A 19719-nucleotide genomic window follows, 5' to 3' on the forward strand; every position below is an offset into this window, starting at 1 on the left:
GACCTGTAAATCCCTGAGCTTGGTACGGAGAAGGGATCAATGAATGGGAGCTCCAGTGCCCCTGGTCAGGAGGAGGTCAAGCTGATCTAGTGATAAGCCACAGCTTGTCTGGAAATCTGAGACACTGCTCCCAGGGTCTCTGCAAGTTACACCTGTCCCTCTACCCCACCCTACCTCACCCTCTGCACAGTAAGGAGACATGTTGGGACTAAGTGTAATGGAGGGCCTACGGGGTGTTAACAGTGACATTTGACAACAAGCTCTCCAGAAAATGTCTGCATGCATAGACTCAATAAGTTTACTCTAAATTTTACCGACAAAAAGGATGTATAGCACATAATTTACGAATACTAATGAAATATCCAATATTCTTTTTTGCAAATTCCATATAGCCAGATGATTGTCCCAGAAATCAACCCACTCAATGGGTTTCGCCTAACTCTTTATCTGTAGCCAACCTATGGTTGCAATGACAAATTACTGGAGTTTCAACTTAATGTTGCTTGATATTTTCATTTATGCTAACAAGTAAGTCGAAAGTGAAACAACAAAGACACGTCAGAACTTCACTCCTTCACTGGTGGTCTGAGTGATTTCTTTGCTGAATAGGTTAATAGTTTGGGACCACTGGAAAAATCTTTGTTTTTGCTATTCACCATGGAGCAGCTATAAACATAACACCCTTTAAAATTTAATCTGCATTAGTAATATTTTTCCCATCACTTTCTTAGGTCTAGACAATCAACAAAACAATAAATCTGGTCTTAATGTGCAGCACCTGTTGACTTCCCTGGTCTAGCCACCCTCGCCATGGCCGATCTGTGATGTGACTGAGCACAGAGGTGGGAGGAGATGCTCAGCAGTGCACAGTCATGTGGCAGTTCCACCCTGCAGATACAACAGACAGGTGCAGGGAAAGGCAGTCAAATGAATAGGACGTGGTGAGTTTTCAGTGTATTACCTTTGTAAACATAATTTATTTAACGTTAAATTTATACCGCTTCTTCTTTTTTTTTTATTTTTTAAATTTTTGAAAGAGAGGGTCTTGCTCTGTAGCCCAGGCTGGAGTGCAGTGGTGTGATCTCGGCTCACTGTGGCCTTGACCTCCTAGGCTCAAGTGATTCTCTGACCTCAGCCTCCTGAGTAGCTGGGACTACAGGCATGTACCACCATGCCCGGCTAATTTTTGTATTTTTTTTGTAGAGATGGGGGGGGGGTCTCAGCATGTTGCCCAGGCTGGTCTCAAACTCCTGACCTCAAGCAATCCTCCTGCCTCGGCCTCCCAAAGTGCTGGTGTGGCAGGCCAGGTGTCACTAACGCAGGCCTCCATAACAGCTGTCTCAGTGCTGACTGAGTGGTGAAGTTCAATATTAAAAGCTGACAGAAGCAGTGCCCTTACACAGAGGCTGGAATGGAACAAAAGCCCAGTGAGAGTTTTGCCCAGGCCTGTCCTGGGCCTTAAAGCATGACAGAATAATGAAGGAATTCTTAAAGGACCTGCTTAAGATTAAACAAGTTTTATTGGGGGTCTGAAGAAACTCCCCAAACCTCCGTGACTTAGCAGGGGACAAGATAAGGGTAATCACCTCCGGCACCTGGACCCATTTAGATTAAGTACATTTACTGAGGCTCCAGAGGAAGGTCTTCAGGACTCAAATCTTAGTTATAGATTAAAAGAAGTTAATCACTCATGTCTTTAGATGAATGCACACTTACACACAGACATATAGTTTAGAAGGTATATAAGCTCTGGAAAACTTTGTAATATTGAGTTGGTCTAGCAATGATTTCCAGGCCTTCTCCCTGTAACCAGTTACAGAAATAAAAATTCCCTTCTCTCCTAGTTCATCTGCATCTCCTTATTGGGCCTTGAGAATAAGCAGCCCACCCTCAGTTTGGTCCAGGAACACTGGGATTACAGGCGCAAGTCACTGTGCCTGGCCAGTTTGATTCTTAATAACAGCTATGTTTAGCAACGGGCTTACAAACATTTTCCTTTACTGCGCAATTGATTCTCATAAGCCGTTTCTGGGCCAGTTCCAGGACAGTCACCCTAAAGAATTGAATGGGACCCCCCATTACTGCCATTACGCAGAGGGCCAGTCCCCTCCCCAGCCCTCTAGAGCCTAGCTTGCGAGCTGCCAGAGGGATCCTGAGAGTCTAACAGTCCCTGCTATGTGACCCAGCCAGCTTGTTTCCACTCTATGGGCCTCAGGTTCCTCAACTTTGAGGGGGAAAATGGTGCCTCCTAACTCATGAGGCGTGGAGAGAATGAAATGCCCGCTTGCCCTTCCCCCACACACCTGGCCTACATACTGTAGTTCGTTCCCATCACTGCCCCCACACCTTACCTGAGACACACCATGCACTTGTTTTGGGGACATGCCTGCACACCCCTCACCCTCCCAAACCGCATCACACACAATAACATGGCACCCCCTATACCACCCAGAGACAAGCTGACCTTTAGACAGCTGCCTCCCACTCATCACCTCAGACACTCCACAGACAGATTTTCCTCCAGCTCTGCCTCACACACAGCCACCTACATACCCAAACCACACCCCACAAAGGCTCCATGCGCATATGTACCCGAAATTCCTTCGTGTACTTTGTACTCACATGTACTGCGCCAAATACCTTTTCCCTACCCCCAGGCATTTCACACAGAAATGGATGCCTCACCCTGCCCGCGACAACCCCCTGACACTCCAGACATTCCCCCTCCTATCCCTGCCAGCACGAGCATGCGCACCACACACACGTGCCCATTATTTATCTATACTTCTCTCCAAACTCACACCTCACAGCACACACTCATGCCACCCCTACGCAGAGGCATTCCCATATGGTCCTCACACACTCAAGGCATTCCCATATGGCCCCACATTCCAGGACAGGAGACCCCAATCAGCCCTCTGAGCCCATGCCCTAGATTAAGGAGCAGTGAGGGGCATCCTGGTAGCATGAGGTGGGAAAGCTAGGGTGCACTTCCTCACGGTGACAGCTTGCTTCCCTGGAAGTCAGGCCCTGGCTTGAGGTGCAGGGAGGACTTCAGAGAGCTGAGAAGGGATAGGACCAGACTGCTGGCTAAACGCCTCTGTGTCCTCCAGACCCAGACTCAGGTGGCTCCAGCAGCCAGCTCCTTCCTGCTTTCCCCAGTACCCTCAACCCAAACAAGGATGCCCAATCTGCTTCTGGAAGCTCCTCCCACGCCCTGTGAGAGCGGGACTCTTGGGGGCTTGAGGGCCTTGCCCAGGCTACAGTGAATGCTGAGCCCAGGCTCCCCTGGTCACAGGGAGGGATCAGAAGGCACAGGGCCCTGAGCGGAGGGGCTGGTGGGAAGGTGAGCAGGGAGGCCAGGGCTCCCGTTTCCAACTCCACAGGGGCTGTCAGGACTCCAAGGGGGTGTCCCTTTCCCATGCCTTGCCAGACTGAGGCGGTGGCAGACGCACACACTGTCCTTGGCTGTCCCAACCCTCAGCTCCACCTGAAGGTTGGACCCTCTCCTGTCCCCTAATCATCATCCTGTACCCTCGCCCTGTCCCTTGCCCTTACCCCCAGCCCATCAGCAGCAGAGCTGAGTCCTGGGGTGAGGGGCCTCTGTCTGTCTGCTCCCATCACCCAGCATCTGTGTGGCCTGGGTAAGGGCCTCCCTCCTGGACCCCCCTATCATCTGAGCAAGGAGGAGCCAGTGTGCAGCAGATGCTGGGTGGGCTCTGGGGCCCATGATGGGCAGATACCAGCACATCTGTCTAGGTGGTCCCAGCATACTCTAAGAGCAGCCTCAGGCCAGACCGGGTCCTGATGGGCACAGGGAAGCCATCTCAGGGGTACACACCTTCTTACAGCGCCACCCAGCAATAATCCAGAGTAATGGCTGAGGTCTTAGAGAGCCATGGTGAGGTATGCATCACCCACTTCAGAAAGCTCACTATCTTGCATTCTCCTCCCACCTCTCTCTCTCACACATGCACACACACAGGCCACTCCAGACTGATCCTACCAGGCTGGTGCAGCCTGTCCTCTCTAGACTCTACATCCTGGTCCTTGCAGAAGATGCTGCCTTCAGATTTCCATGGCAACAACAGACAGCTGCCCTGACTGATGAGTTACAGTAAACCCTCTCTTCTCTGTCTAGGGGTTTCCAGGGGAGACAGGCTGAGCATCTAGGCCTGGGCTCCAGACTTGGGTTAGTCATGACAGAGTAACTCTAGAACAGTCCAGCCTCCACACCCTACCTTGCCCAAACCACCTGCTCTTCACCTGCTGGTCCTTTGAGAGACTGTTTAATATGGTAGAGAATAAGCCATGTAAGCACCAAGGCTGTGCTGAGCTACTCTACCATCCCTTTAGTCAGACGTGCCACATGCCTCCCAGTGACAGTTACACAGGCACATACACCCAGGTACATGTATGAACACAGGTACAGTACACACAGGAACATGTACACAATATTCACACAAAGTGGAAATCTCCATGGCTGCAGAGACCATGCGTGCATGCATGCTGACACATATATGGAGGAACACATACACACATACATATGCCAGGACACACATCTAGGTGTACACATAGATATGCCAGAACAGACATTCAAGCTGGGAGATGACATGGCATGCAGGTGAGGACACGTCTACAGGCTCAGACATATCCATTCCAATTGATGGAAATGGACATGGGCCCACAACCATTCCCTACTCCCATGTGCGCTCGCTCGCTCTCTCTCGCTTGCTCACACTCTCCTCTCTCTCTCTCCAGCCCTTGCCCCTGCCAGACTCAAGGAGGGGCATGTGGAAAGTCAGAGGACCACAAAAGAGTCAAACCTTTAAGAAAGGGCTGTAATCAATGATACAAATGAGACTGTACACATCTGACTCTTACTACATTTCTAGACTAATAAATTAAAAATCTCAACACAATGGACTTTCTAGAAAATATAAATCTCTAAACTTAAAAAGAAGTAGAAAAGTTGATTAGATTAATAACCATGGAAGAAACTGGAAATGTTGCTAAACAGCTCCAGACAAGAAACGTGCCAGACCAAGATGAATTTGGGGACAAGTATTTCAAATTTTTGTTGTTGTTGCTGAGACAGAGTCTCACTCTGTCACCCAGGCTGGAGTGCAGTGGCGCCATCTCAGCTCACTGCAAGCTTCGCCTCCCGGGTTCACGCCATTCTCCTGCCTCAGCCTCCCAAGTAGCTGGGACTACAGGTGCCCACCACGACGCCCAGCTAATTTTTTTGTATTTTTAGTAGAGACGGGGTTTCACCCTGTTAGCCAGGATGGTCTCTATCTCCTGACCTCGTGATCTGCCTGCCTTGGCCTCCCAAGGTGCTGGGATTACAGGTGTGAGCCATCGTGCCTGGCCAAGTATTTCAAACTTTTAAAAACAGACAATTATTGAGTTAGAGGAATCACTCAGCAATACACAAAAAAAGATGAGATGCAACCAACTAATTTTGCAAGGTTAATCAAACCCTGATATAAAAATCTGACTCCCCAGACACCTAAAACTCCACTACTTAACAGCCTTACTTATTAAAAATATATTTAGCATTCTAAATAAAAGATTAACAAATCAAACCTAGAAGTAAGTTGAATGAAAAATATAACATGCACCATATAGAGCTCATTTCATTTCCAGAAATGGAAAGATGGTTTATATATGAGCAACTCTATTTATATAATATATCACATTAATAAGTCTAATGATAAATGTCGTAAGTTTTTAACAGATACCAAAACGGTCTTGGATAAAAGTCAGCACTCATTTCTGGTTAAAAGAAATTTATTAGTAAACTAGGAACAGAAGTATAGTTGACAGGATGAAGAATATAACTAAACATTGTTTTATAAGTTCTAGCCAATGCAATAATTTATTTTTTCACATAGTTATTAAAGAAGATAAATTGATCATTATTTGCATATCCAACTGTCTACCTAGCAAAATCTAAGAAAATTAACTGAAAAACTATTAGAATTAATAAATAGGTCAGTGGCATTGATTAATACAGAATAACTACCCGTAAATAAGTGGCTTTTCTACATATCAGAAACATCCAATTTAAAAATATAATTAAAAAGGTCCGGTCGGGCGCAGCGGCTCACACCTGTAATCCCAGCACTTTGGGAGGGCAAGGTGGCTGGATCATGAGGTCAGGAGATCGAGACCATCCTGGCTAACACGGTGAAACCCCATCTCTATTACAAATACAAAAACAAAAAATAAGTGAGGAGTGGTGGTGGGTACCTGTAGTCCCAGTTACATGGGAGGCTGAGGCAGGAGAATGGCATGAACCCAGGAGGCAGAGCTTGCAGTGAGCCGAGATCGTGCCACTGCACTCCAGCCTGGGAGACAGAGCGAGACTCCATCTCAAAAAAAAAAAAAAAGAAGAAGAAGCAGCAGAAGCAGAAGAAGAAGCGGAAGAGGAAGAGGAAGAAGAGAAGAAGAAGAAGAAGAGGAGGAGGAGGAGGAGGAGGAGGAGGAGGAGGAGGAGGAGGAGGAGGAAAGAAGAAGAAGAAGAAGAGGAGAAAGGTCCTATTCACACAAGCAATAGAAAAAATAACCTATCTAGGGAAACTTCACAAGAAATGCCTTGGACATACACGAAAACAAACTATGATTCTATTAATAATAAAGCAAAAATTCTACTTATATTAACACCTTTAATAAAAGGAGATGCTTCCCCTATTCCTGTATGGAACTGCAATTTTGTCAAATAAATTGACAGGTGTGATTCCATTCTAATCATAAATGCAGTAGATTTTTTTTTCACCTGGACAAATTTATTCCAAAATTCATCTGGAAAAATAAGCCAATTTTCCAAGTTAGCCAAAACAATTTTGTAACTGTAAAAGAATGAGGAGGCATTTACCATGCCAGTTATCAAACTGTGCTATGAATCTCCAATAATTCATCTGTACTAGGAATCTGTACCAAAAACAGTGGTATTGACGTGAGAATGACCAATGGACCAATGCAGTACAGAAATAATTCCATGTATATAGAAGAAATTGGTTTACAATAAAGGTGGGCTTTCAAAACACTGAAGAAACACTGGATTATTTAGTAAGTGGCTTAGAGATCAACTTGCCATCCATTTGGGGCAAATAAAGTTATATCCCTATTTTGCATCCCATACAAAAACAAATAACAGAGGATTAAAGGTTTATTATAAAAAAGAAAACTGTAAGTAGAACATGATAGAGAGTATTCTTCTAGTTATATGCAGGGAGTGGGGGAGTTTTTCTAAGTATGTTCCTAAATCCAGAAGCCATAAAGGTTTATTAGGTAAAAATCACCATCTTCTGCATGGCAAGAGATACTGTAATTGAAGTGAGTGCCAAGCTGGCAAATATGCAGTGAGGGTGGCCCTTCAGATACCGTGGGGAGAGAATGGATTGACAGCCTTTCTGGAAAGAAATGTGATAATATGAATGTATCAAAGAACTTTAAAGAGATTCATTCTTTTTGAGCTATTAATTTCATTTCTCTGAAGCTATTCTAAGAGAGTGATCATAAGAGTATAGAGATTTTGGCCGGGCACGGTGGCTCAAGCCTGTAATCCCAGCACTTTGGGAGGCCGAGACGGGCGGATCACGAGGTCAGGAGATTGAGACCATCCTGGCTAACACGGTGAAACCCTGTCTCTACCAAAAAAATACAAAAAAACTAGCTGGGCGAGGTGGTAGGCGCCTGTAGTCCCACCTACTCGGGAGGCTGAGGCAGGAGAATGGCGTGAACCCTGGAGGCGGAGCTTGCAGTGAGCTGAGATCCGGCCACTGCACTCCAGCCGGGGCGACAGAGCGAGACTCCATCTCAAAAAAAAAAAAAAAAAAGAGTATAGAGATTTATGTACAAATATATTCATCATTGAGAATTTAGAAATTATGGAAATAACCAAAATAAAGGAATGATTAAATTTCAACAAATCCATAAAAGAGCTATTATATAGCCACTAAAAAGAGTATTTGTCCAATAATATTTAACAATATGGGAAAGTATGTTACACAAAAAATTTAGATGACAAAACAGTTTACACAATGTCGTTAGGATATAGGCACACACAAACATACATAATTGCCATTTGTGAACAAACTCATACTACACATTTTTTTCAGATAACACCCGAGATCCTTTTCAAAGTAGCACCTAAGAATTTAAGCCCATTTTTTTCAGTAACAGAGCAAAACACAAAACAAATAAAAGAAACAACTTCATTTTCAGCATCCACTCTCAGATGCTCACAACTGCACTCCTTGCGCTCCCCTCCTGACGGTTCCCAGTGGAACAACTAGTCCTGGCCATTAGCTATTTGAAAGCTTCCTGTCTTACCTTGACTTTAAGCTTTCCCTCTGTTTTAATGGTCCTACTAGTCTTTCTTTGGAGAATATGTGTGCCAATTATCTCATAAGATTACATCCCCCAAAAGGATGCAATTTTATTGTGGAACCAGTAAAAGTTAAGAGGTTACACAATAAAATTAATGTTATTTTATTTTATGTGTATGTGTATGTGTGTGTGTGTATATGTATATATACACAACATAATGCCACCATGGTTCTTTTTTTTTTTTTTTTTTGTTATTTTATACTTTAAGTTCTACACCATGGTTCTAAAAGGTGCTGTGAAGGTGGCCTGGGCAATAAGCCACTACTTCTTTTCCTGAGGAGTATCCATTGTCTCTTTCCTGGGCCTGGGCCAGTGGTTCTCAAATCTGCCTAGACATCAGAATCACCTGGAGAGCTATTTAAAATTCAGATTCTTGGGCCCTACTCTCAGTGACTCTGATTTAGTTGGTCTAGGATGGCCTCCAATATGGCACCCTTCAAGTTCTAAAATAGCAGGACGACACACCACAAGGTCTGAGCTGTGGAAGCCTCAGCTCTTCCTGCTGGATGGGGGTTGGGAGAACCTGTCTGGGGCACTGAAAGTCCCTCTTGGGTTAGGCTGTGAAATGAAGACTATGCCATAGGGTTTGGTAGCTTCCTAGAAGGGTAAGAGTTTGGAAAGCCCAAGGTAGCCCATGCTTTGGGCCGATTACAGAAGAGAGAGGATGACAAAGCAGGTAAGAGCACAAATATGGAGTCAAATAGACTTGGGTTCAAATCCTGCTCTGCAGTAAGCTCTTTGTCTTTGAGGTTAACCACTTTGAGCCTTAGCTATACCATGGGAATTCACAGGGATTCTCATATCTCTTTGACAGAATTATGAATATTAAATATGATAATTTATGTAAAACAATACAGAGTCTGGCATGCAGTAATGTCAAATGATATATGCTATATGTAATATTATCATACTTAATTGCATATATTTAATCTTACATATAACTACATAACATTACATATTATATAGAGAAATATATTAACTGATATTGAGTATGAATAGTCCAAATTATGGAAAGTCTGATGCTCTGATGATTGTTTTAAAAAATACAGCCTTCAGCCAGGCATAGTGGCTCATGCCTGTAATTGCAGTACTTTAGGAGGCCAAGTTGGGAGGATTGCTTGAGACCAGGAGTTCCAGACTGGCCTCGGCAACATAATGAGGCCCTGTCTCCACAAAAAGAAAAAAAAAATTAGCTGGATCTGGCAGCATATTCCTACAGTCCCAGGTACTCAGTAGACTGAGGTGGGAGGATCACTTGAGCCCAGGACTTCTAGGCTACAGTGAGCCTTGATTACATCACTATGTTCCAGCTTGAGTGACAGAACAAGACCTCATCTCTTAAAAAAATCTAAAATAAAACAAAACAAAACAAAAAACACCTTCATCTATTGTAGTCTCTTTTTGTGGACACTTTAAATTAAAACATTCATTCACTTATTCATTCATTCATCAAGTCTTTGAAAGCTTCCCTCACCAGTTACTAGCTATGTGACCTCAGGCAATTTAACCACTCTGTATCTAATTTTTCATCTGCGAAATGAGAATGATAACAGTACTCACCTCATAGGGTTACTGTGACTATTAAATGAGTTAATATGTGTAAATGGCCTAGAGTCATGTGTGGTATAAGAGTCCTCAACAAATGTTAGCTATTATTATTCATCTGAAAATTATTTATTGAATGCTCACTGTGTACATTCACTGTAGGCTGAGGACACAACAATGAAAAAAGAAAAAAGACATGGTCCTGCCTTCATGGCACTTGTAATCAAATGACAGTAAAGGATATAAGTAATTATTAAAATGGATGAGCAAATGGGACCTTTTCTAGCAGAGTTATATTGCATGGTGGCATGTCACAGTCATCAAAGACCTTCATCACAGCCTTTTTTCAAGAAATATGTCCTGGGATGTATCAGCCTCTTTGTGACACAGTTTCTAAGCCACATGCAGGAGATGGCCCAGCCACCCCAAGGACCCTCCCTGGGGCTCAGGCTCCACGCAGGTTTGGATGATTCATCAGGGCTCCCTTTGAAACAAAAGGTATAAATGTAGCAACGGCAAGATCCTTAAGTCTAGCCCCTGTGCAGTAAAGCAGGCAGGCAGCACAAACCCTCCAGCTCAACATTGCATGAATCTAGGAGGAAGACCCTGCTGCACGGAGCCCTTCTGCTGTTGGGACTCCAGGCCACTCGAGGGCATTTGGCCTTGGATCTCATTTCCACCAGCCATGGCTCCACACCTCCATTCCTTCATCCAGTGCACTTATAATGAGTATCTATTCTGTGCATGGCTCTCCACTGAGGGTACTGAGCCAAGTAAAACATGTTCTTACCCTCAGACAGATCACAGCCCAGTAGCAGATTTGGATAGAATCATGATTGATGTAAATTTACTAAGGCTTGTGATAGAGTTTAGCACTGCATGTGATTGAGAACATCTGAGTAGGCTTCCTGGCAGAGGTGATACCAAGTCTTGAAGGCTGATGAGAAGTTTACCAGGTGAAGACAGGGAAGAGCACTACAAATGGAAGGAGCCACAGGTGAAACCCAGAAATGGAAAAGGGTACATGAGTCTGGAGAGCTGGTGTAGCTGGCAGGGGGGAGAGGCGGGAGAGGAGACAATGCTGGAGAATGTAACAGGAACCGGATAGTAAAGAGCCTTTTGTCTCCACTAAGAATGCAGGGTTCTGTGCTAAAGCTTCAGAGCAAGCTTGTCCACCCTACAGCCTGCAGTCTGCACGTGGCCCAGAATGGCTTTGAGTGAGGCCCAACACAAATTTGTAAACTTTCTTAAAATATTATGAAATTGTTTTGCAAATTTTAAAAAAGTGAAGCAGCTGTCGTTAGTGCTAGTGTATTTTATGTGTGGCCCAAGACAATTTTTCTTCTTCCAATGTGGCCCAGGGAAGCCAAAAAATTGGACACCCCTGCTTTAGAGAATCCACTGAAATACATTAAGTGGGGGATGATATGATCCTATCTATGCTTTGGAAAAGTGACTCTGGCTTCAGTGTGGCCCATTGCTTGGAGTAAGATAGGCTGGAGGCAAAGAGGCAGTTTTGCAGGCTGCTATATGGTCACTTAGACTGAACACTGTGAGGACCTAGGTGATCTGGTGGCCAGAGAGAAAGAAAGAGATGCACAGATTTGGGACTAACAAAGAATACGAAACTGAAAGGATTTTATTTAAATATCAGGGAATGGTGAAGAAGAGGTCATGGTGGCCTTTAAGATTTGGGGCTGGGTTTTCCCCGGGAGACAGGAAATAGAAGATGAGGGACAGGTTGGTGAGAGAAGATATTAGTTTGGATGCATTGAGTTGGAGGGGTCTGTGTGATATCCAGTTGGGAATGTAGGGTAAGCACTTAAAATGGTGAGCCTAAAACTAAGGAGAGACTTCTGCCTTCAGTCACAATGGAGTAACAGGGCCTAGATTTACGTCTCTGCCTTAACATTTAAAAACCAGGCGAAACAGATGAAATAACAGTCAGCCAGTGGACAAAAGGCGGTGCAAGGCAATGATCCTGAGGAAAGAAAACAAATAAAGTGAGCCCCGCCAGTGCCCTGATTATTCCCTGGAAAGAGTTTCCACAAGGAAGAGCTAGAGAGTGAGAGAGCAAGAGACTGAGAAAGAGAAGAAGGGATGGAGGGAGGGGAGGGAGAGAATGCACGAATGTGCTTCGGAGGACTGTAGAGGGCTGCCCTCATCTCTGGCTGAGTACTGATCTGCACATGCATGTGAGAAAACGACCCAAGGCTGGGGAATGAACCACAGAGAGAAGTAAGCAGAGCAATCTCAGAAATTCACAGAAGGCTGGAAATACCCTGTATTCCTACCACTCCAAGTAGAAAGACCTCCTAATACACAGAACATCAGATCAGGGAGGGTCCTCAGAAGAGCACTCTTTAGTAGTGAGGCCAACTTAGCCCTCCGCCAAGGGCTGCTCTGGACCTGCCCTAACAAAGCCTAAAAGAAAACCCCAGAAGGATCCCACTGATTCCAAGTACAGGTTGACTATCCCTTATCCAAAATGCCTGGGACGAGAAGTGTTTCAGATTTTGGACTTTTTCAAATTTTGGAATCTTTGTATTATACTTACTTGTTCAGCATCCCTAATTTGAAATGCCCCAATGAGCCCTTCCTTTGAGCGTCATTTGACTCTCAAAAAGTTTCAGATTTTGGAGTGTTTCAGGTTTCAGATATTCGGGATACTCAACCTGTAACTTAATTGTTTGTCAGAACAAAGCCCAGCATTAACTATTAAAGGATAAAACAAAGCCCAACGTTGTAAAATCTAAAACATTTATCATGTAATCAAAAATTACCCAGGCATTCAAAAAAGGAGAAGAAGATGCATAACTAGAAGAAAAATCAATCACCAGTGCACACAATAAGAAATATATATTTGATCTTTGTCCCCAGTTCTTGACACAGAGCTTCTAAAAACCCTTGGAAATTCTTGCATAATAGGAACATCTTTTTTATTCTCAATAAGCCACTTTCAACCATACCTGAGTTTATTCTAATGAGGTGACTCTTGGTGGGCTTCTAGATAGCTTAATGATGGGGGCTGGCTGCCAGAGAAACCAACCATGTGATCAGAGGATTAGAACTTGCTGCTCGCCCCTACGCCACTGGGGAAAGGAGAAGGGCTACAGATTGAGTTCACTCACCAATGGTCAATGATTTAATCAACTGTACCTATCTAACAGGACCCCCATAAAACCCTAAATGACAGGGTTTGGAGAGTTCCTGGCAGGTAAACATATCAGGGTGCTGGGGAGGTGGCACACCTGGAGAAGTCATGGAAACTCCATGCCATTGCATACCTTGCCCTAGGTGTCTCTTCCATTTGGCCATTCCTAAGTTGTATCCTTTATAATAAATCAGTAAAGAGTAAATAAAGTGCTTTCCTGAGTTCTGTGAGCCATTCTAGCAAATGTTCATACCTGAGAAGGGGTCCTAGGAGCCCCCAATTTATAGCTGGTTGGCCAGAAGCACAGGTGACAACCTGGGACTTATGAAATGGGGGAAGTCTTGCAGGACTGAGCCCTTAACCTGTGGGGTCTGCAATAACTAATTATTATAATTAGTAACAGAATCAAATTAAATTGCTGAACCCTCAGTTGGCATCCAGAGAGTTGCCAAATTGGTTGTTGGTGTGGAAAGAAACCACATATTTAGTGTTAGAAGTGTTGTGGGTAAAAACACTACAAGTAGGAGGATACCTAGAAATGACACAGATGACAGAATTAGCAGACATAAATGTTAAAAGAGCTATTACAAACTTATTCCATGTAAAGAAGGTAGAGGAAAATATGACTATGAGGAGGAGAGAAATGAAAGATATAATTAAGATGCAAGTCAAGCTTCGAGATGAAAAACATAGTATCTAAAATAAAATAACATACTTCATGAAATTAGACACTACAAAGAAAAGATTCATAAATTCAAAGGTATAGGTAGAAATATTTCAAAATAAAACACAGAAAAAATACTGAAAAATGAAAACCAAAGTATCAGTGAACTCTGGAACAACATTAAGCAAACTAACACACATAATTGGCGTTTCAGGGGAAAAGGCAGAAAAAAATAGAAGAAATAATGCCCGATGTTTTTTCAAATATAAATGAACACCATATACTCAAATATCCAAGAAATTCAAAAGACATTCAGTGGAAGAAACATGAAGAAAACTATACCAAGACATCACATAATCATTTGTTGAAAGCCAATGATAAAGAGAAAATCGTAAGAGCAGCCAGAAAAAGGGCGGTGGGGTGGAGCGGATGCTCATTCTAGACAAATGTATTCAGCATTGTACTGGAGGTTTTAGCCAAGATGATTAGGCAAGAAAATGAAGCAAAAGGCATCGAGATTAGAAAGGAACAAGTAAAACTAGCTCTACTCATACAAGACATAATATTGTGTAATGAAAATCTAAGTTATCCACTAAAACATCATTGTAACTAATAAACAAGTTCAGCAAGTTTGCAGGATACAAGATCATTACACAAAATCAGTTATACACAGTTCTATACACTTGCATTAAGAAAACAATTCAATTTACAAAGGCATCAGGAAGAATAAAACACTGAGGAATAAACTTTTAAAAAGAAGTGCAATATTATACACTGAAAACTACAAACTTCTTTGAAAGAAATTAAAGAAGTCCTAAATAATAAATAAGAAGATATCCTGTGCATATGGATCAAAAGACTATTAAGATGGCAATACTCTCCAGACTGATCTACAGATTCAATCCAATCTCCATTAGAATACTGGCTGGCTTCTTTGTGGAAATTGACAAGCTGATCCTAAAATAAGTAAGAAAAAATTAAGGGATACAGAATAGCCAAATAACCTTGAAAAAGAACAAAGGTAGAGAACTCATCCTGATCTCAAAACTTACCACAAAGCTCCAGTAATCAAGGTAATGTGGTATTGGTATAAAGATAGACATATAGGTCAATGCAGTGGAATTGAGAGCACAAAAATAAACTTGCATTTACAGTCAACTGATTTACAACAGGATAGCAAGACCATTCAATGAAGGTAAAACGTTTGTTTCACCAAATGGTGCTGGGACAACTGAATATCCATATTCAAATGAATGAGTTGGGACCCCTACCTCACACCAATAACAAAATTAACTCAAAATGAATCAAAGACCTAAATGAAAGAGACAAAACTATAAAGCTCTTAGAAGAAAACATAGGCAGAAATCTTTGTTAAGAAATCTTACGGTTTCTCACATATGACACCAAAAGCACAAGCAACAAAAGGAAACTGGATAAATTAGACTTCATAAAAATGTAAAATATTTGTGTTGCAAAGGACACCATCAAGAAAGTGAAGACAACCACAGCAAAGAATAAAATATCTGCAAACCATATATCTGATAAGCGTCTTGTTTGTACCTAGAATATATAAAGCATGCTTCAACTCAGTAATAAAAAGGCAACCCAATTTAAAAAATGGACAAGAGATATGAATAGACATTTTTCCAAGGAAGATATACAAATGGTCCATATGCACATTGTTAGTCATCATTAGTCATCAGCAAAATGTAAGCCAAAACCACAATGAGATACTACTTCACACTTACTAGGATGACTATACTTAAAATTACAGATAATAACATGTATTGGCAAGAATGTGAAAAAAACTTTGAGACCCTCATATACTGCTGGTGGGGATGTAAAATGCAGCAACCACTTGGGAAAACACTCTGACAGTTCCTCAAAAGGTTGAACGTAGATCCTAGGCATATACCCAAGGAGTGAAAACATATGTCCATATAAAAACCTGGACACAAGAGTTTATGCGAGCATTATGTATAATAGCTAAAATGTGGAAACATCCAAACATTCATCAATTGATGAATGGATAAAGAAAATGTGGTACACCCATACAATTGAATATTATTCAGCAATAAAAAGAAATGAAGTATTGATAAATACTATGACATAGATGAACCTAGAAAATATTCTACTAAGCAAAGAAGTCAGTTACAAAAGACTACAAATTACGTGATTCAATTTATATGAAATGTCCAGAATAGGCAAAACTATAAAGACAGAAAATAGATTAGTGGCTGTCTAAGGCTAGGGGGTGTAGGAAAAGGGCGAGACTGTAAATGGGCAGGGGTTTTCACTGGGGACAGTAATGGAAATGTTCTAAAATAGATTGTAGTGATGGTCATACAACTTAAAACCATTAAACTGTACACTATAAACAGGCAACTTGTATGGTATATGAATTATATCCCAATAAGAGGGTAACGTGAGAGCTTTGAAATAGTTGTGGAGGAACTGGAGCAGGCCCAGGTCACAGGACTGCTGGGCATTGCTGGGGGCTCGGCCGCAGACCATGAATTTGGACTAATGTCAATTCATGAAGGACTAAAGAAAGCAGGCAGTTACCATGTTCTAAGGTTGAGGTAGGAGACTAAGAGGCCAGGTGGTGACTGGTGGGCAGTTGAAGTGACAAGCAGCAGATCTCAGATAGACTAGGAACAAGAGTTGATTCAGAGTGAGGAGAAAAACTAGGGCTCAAGGGCCTGAGGTCTCTATGAACAGACATGGTGGAGGTATTGGAGACAGAATGCCTAGGAGGTACATTCTGAAGATTAGGATTTCACAGGTGGAACAGTTTCAGATGATCCCAAGATGCCAAGTAATGAGTGGATGAAATGGAGATGACATTCTTCAACAAGTTGAAGACAACAAGCCAAGGTTATCTTGCTTTGCTATATCCCTAAGTGGCTGGATCATTAACTTTGCCATTGATTATGACTATCCCAAACCTACGGAGATAGGGTCCTGTAAGTCAGCCCTCAACCCCAAAGATGCCTGGCTCCTCATCTCCCTACTTACAGCCCTGTGTCACCATGGGGGAAACATCATGCTTGCTGGCACCATCTTGAACTGTGCAGTGTTACCTGATATTAAGGGATACTGGCAGAGCCTTTCAACAGGGAAGAACCTTTCAACATGCAGTAGAGAGGTACCAAACCCGAGAAATGAGTCAGCCCAGAAACCCAGTATAGCCAAGAGTCCCTGCCAGGCAGCCATCAGCTGTAGACATACAGTTCACACTGTGCTCAGAACTTCCATTCACAGAACTTCCATTCACATAAGGCAAGGTCATGGCCAAAGGACTACTCACTCCTGAGAAGCCCCTTGACTCCCACACAGTGATGCTGGTTCCCTCTCCTGAAGTACAGAGAAAGAACCCTGAGCAGGGGGCCTGTGTTCTAGTTCTGAGTCTACCACAAACTTGCAGTGTGACCTTGGTTCAGAACCTGAGGCCTGTTTTGCCTGTTACACAAGGGGTTGGATGTAGGATCTCAAAAATTTCTTGCAGCCTTGACAGTGGGTTCAGGAAGGAGGGTGTCATCAACTTACATCACTCAAAATACACCAGCTGCACACGACAAATGAGCTGAAGTCTCAAGCCTCATTAACAGTCATCACAGCAGAGTCATCCCTCTGGGGTTCACAATTGCACCCCTCCTCCTCCTACTGCTCCTTCCCAAGAGCCTGTGAAGTAGGCTCAAGTGATACACCCTCCCCCACACCACTGTCTTTCTCTTCATGAGATTTTCTTTAGGCTAAAAAGTCAACCTGGTTTGAGGCCATGTGTAGAAAAGGAGAGCAATGGGGTCCCTGCCATGAAGGCCATACCCAAGACCCCTGGCTCTACACAGAGCATCCTTTTAGGGCACCATCATCACAAACCCCATCAGAAACCCAGAACTGACATCTGAGGAGGCAAAGCAGAGCCCCAGGTGCCCCCTGTTTCTCTGGCCTGGTTCCTTGGAAGGAGAGGCAGACTTCCCAGTAAGTAAGACTGCTGAGTGTTGGGGACACTCAGCAGACACTCTGCAGCTGGGGATAGGATCCTGTCATTTTGCCTCATCTGTACACAGGACAGCACCCCCTCCTTCACAGGGCAGTTATGAACATCCCACGGGCCAAGAAACATATCCTTGGGACCCCAACATGTGTAAACAACAAATGAGGTCCTGGTTAGGACCCTTAGGCAAGACCCACCTCCTGACATTAGAAAGCAGGCTAGGGACGGCACCCCTGGGGCAGGGCATCTTCACATCTGGGTGTTTGGGCAATGGGAGGGCAGAGGGGCTGGAGGCTCTGCCACCATGATTCCCTCTGTGGTCCTAAGCTATGATGCGACCACATGTAGAGGGCACCTCCTTTCTGAGGTGGCTTGGCTAAGAGTCCCTGGACAGGCTGTGAACAGAGCCCAGGCCTCTGGGCCTGCTCATCAGCACCACCCGGTTACAGTCAGGGCAAAAAGACCACAGGAGGATCCCAGAGGGACAAACCAAGGCCACAACAGTCACACACAGTAAGAGCAGGCTTTGCCCAGGGGTCACACCCTCCCCTAAACTCCATTTCACACACACACCCCCAGGCGCATTATGGGGTTCATGGCCCCTGAGCCACCCACGTCCTCCCCCCACCTCCCTCGCAGTCTCCCGTGGCTGGCCCTTCCCCAGGGCTGGCACACCCTCCTCCCCTCCAGCTCACCGAGCGATCTCCCTTCCTTCCTTCCAGTACTTCCTCTTGGTTGTTCTCCTGAGGAGGAAAAGAAGGGGTGACTCTCCGCACCCTTGCAGCCTCACCTCATCATCCCTGCCCACTGCCTGGCCAGATCTGGTCACTCAAGGCCTCTTTCAGTGCCCTGATCTCAGCTGCCTCAGTAGGTGAGTTACGTGACGGATCAGGGTAGAGGGACTTCCACAGAGTGCTCACTCTGTGGGCCCTGGATGGCAGGCAGGCAGGTAGGCAGTCCAGACAAGGGCAGTGATGACCCAAGCCGTGGGAATGAAGCACTGGGGGGTGGGGCGGCAGGCAGAAGCTGGAAGGAGGAGCCCTCCAGAAGAGGCAGAGGGCCGGAGTGTGGAGCTGCCAGAGCCCTGGAGGCCGGGGGAGAGGCCCTTACTCCCGTGGTGGAGGACCCCCCTGAGGTCCTGGGCAGCTCCTGGAGTAATGAAGCCTCCCTGATCACCTGTCTGGAGCATGAGGGGTTTCGGGGGATGACCTATGGGGCTCCATGTGGTGATGGGGGAGCAGCACCATCAGGAAGGGGAGGCCTTGGGACTGTAAAGGATTGAGGTCAGTGAGGGTGGGTGGGTGGAGCTGAAGCAGGGGTTGGGCCCATGGGCTGAAGGCAGGATGTTGAAAGCTTACCGATCTCCTCGGTGGCCCCGTTTCAGGGGCCCAGGTTTCCTGTGTTGTTGCTTTGAATGCTGAGATCCCATGGGCCAGGGATTGCCTCCTGGGAACAAAATCCCTGTCTCGGCAAAGAAAGAAACCCAGAAAGAAGGCAAAGGTGTCCTGGCCCCCATTGTGGCCAGAGGATGGAGTGGGTTTGAGGGATGGCCCCACTTCAGGCTGCACAATAAGACCTGGACTCTGTTGAAATTCCCTGTATTCGCCTCAGTACTGAAACCAGCACAAGCCCACTTGGGTGTCTCCCTTCATTGCCGTGGCAACAGTCAGACTAACAACCACCATCACCCATTAATTAGGACATGGAAACGTCTTCTGGTCGCAGTCTCCCTCCCAAACCCTTCCGGACCAGACTGAATCCTCAAGGTCTCAGTGGCCATGCTACACAGGGACACCCAATTGCTAGTTTCCATGGCAACGCGGAGGCCAAGTCTCTCTGCATCTGCAGGTTACTATAGCAACCCTGGCAGAGCCAAGTGCACTGAGGACAAAGGCCCCATCTGGAGGAACCACAGAGGACACATTCACCACTGCCCTCTCTGTGGCCAGTTCTGTGCTA

At 44.5% G+C, this 19719-nt stretch overlaps 1 protein-coding gene across 1 annotated transcript in view; it reads right to left on the reverse strand.

The window, feature by feature from the left end:
- The window catches only part of TUB (TUB bipartite transcription factor), a 63250-nt gene extending 43947 nt beyond the window's left edge, over positions 1 to 19303 (reverse strand). The window contains exons 1-2 of the mRNA XM_023189890.2: positions 19119 to 19303; positions 18456 to 18503 (exon numbers count right to left, since the gene is read on the reverse strand). Coding sequence (XP_023045658.1) covers positions 18456 to 18503; positions 19119 to 19276 — 206 coding nt within the window. The 5' untranslated portion in view covers positions 19277 to 19303. The remainder of the gene's footprint in view (positions 1 to 18455; positions 18504 to 19118) is intronic.
- Positions 19304 to 19719: the final 416 nt, after the last annotated feature.

Source organism: Piliocolobus tephrosceles, chromosome 13 (genome assembly GCF_002776525.5).
Source record: "Piliocolobus tephrosceles isolate RC106 chromosome 13, ASM277652v3, whole genome shotgun sequence".
In the NCBI taxonomy this organism is placed as follows: domain Eukaryota; kingdom Metazoa; phylum Chordata; class Mammalia; order Primates; family Cercopithecidae; genus Piliocolobus; species Piliocolobus tephrosceles.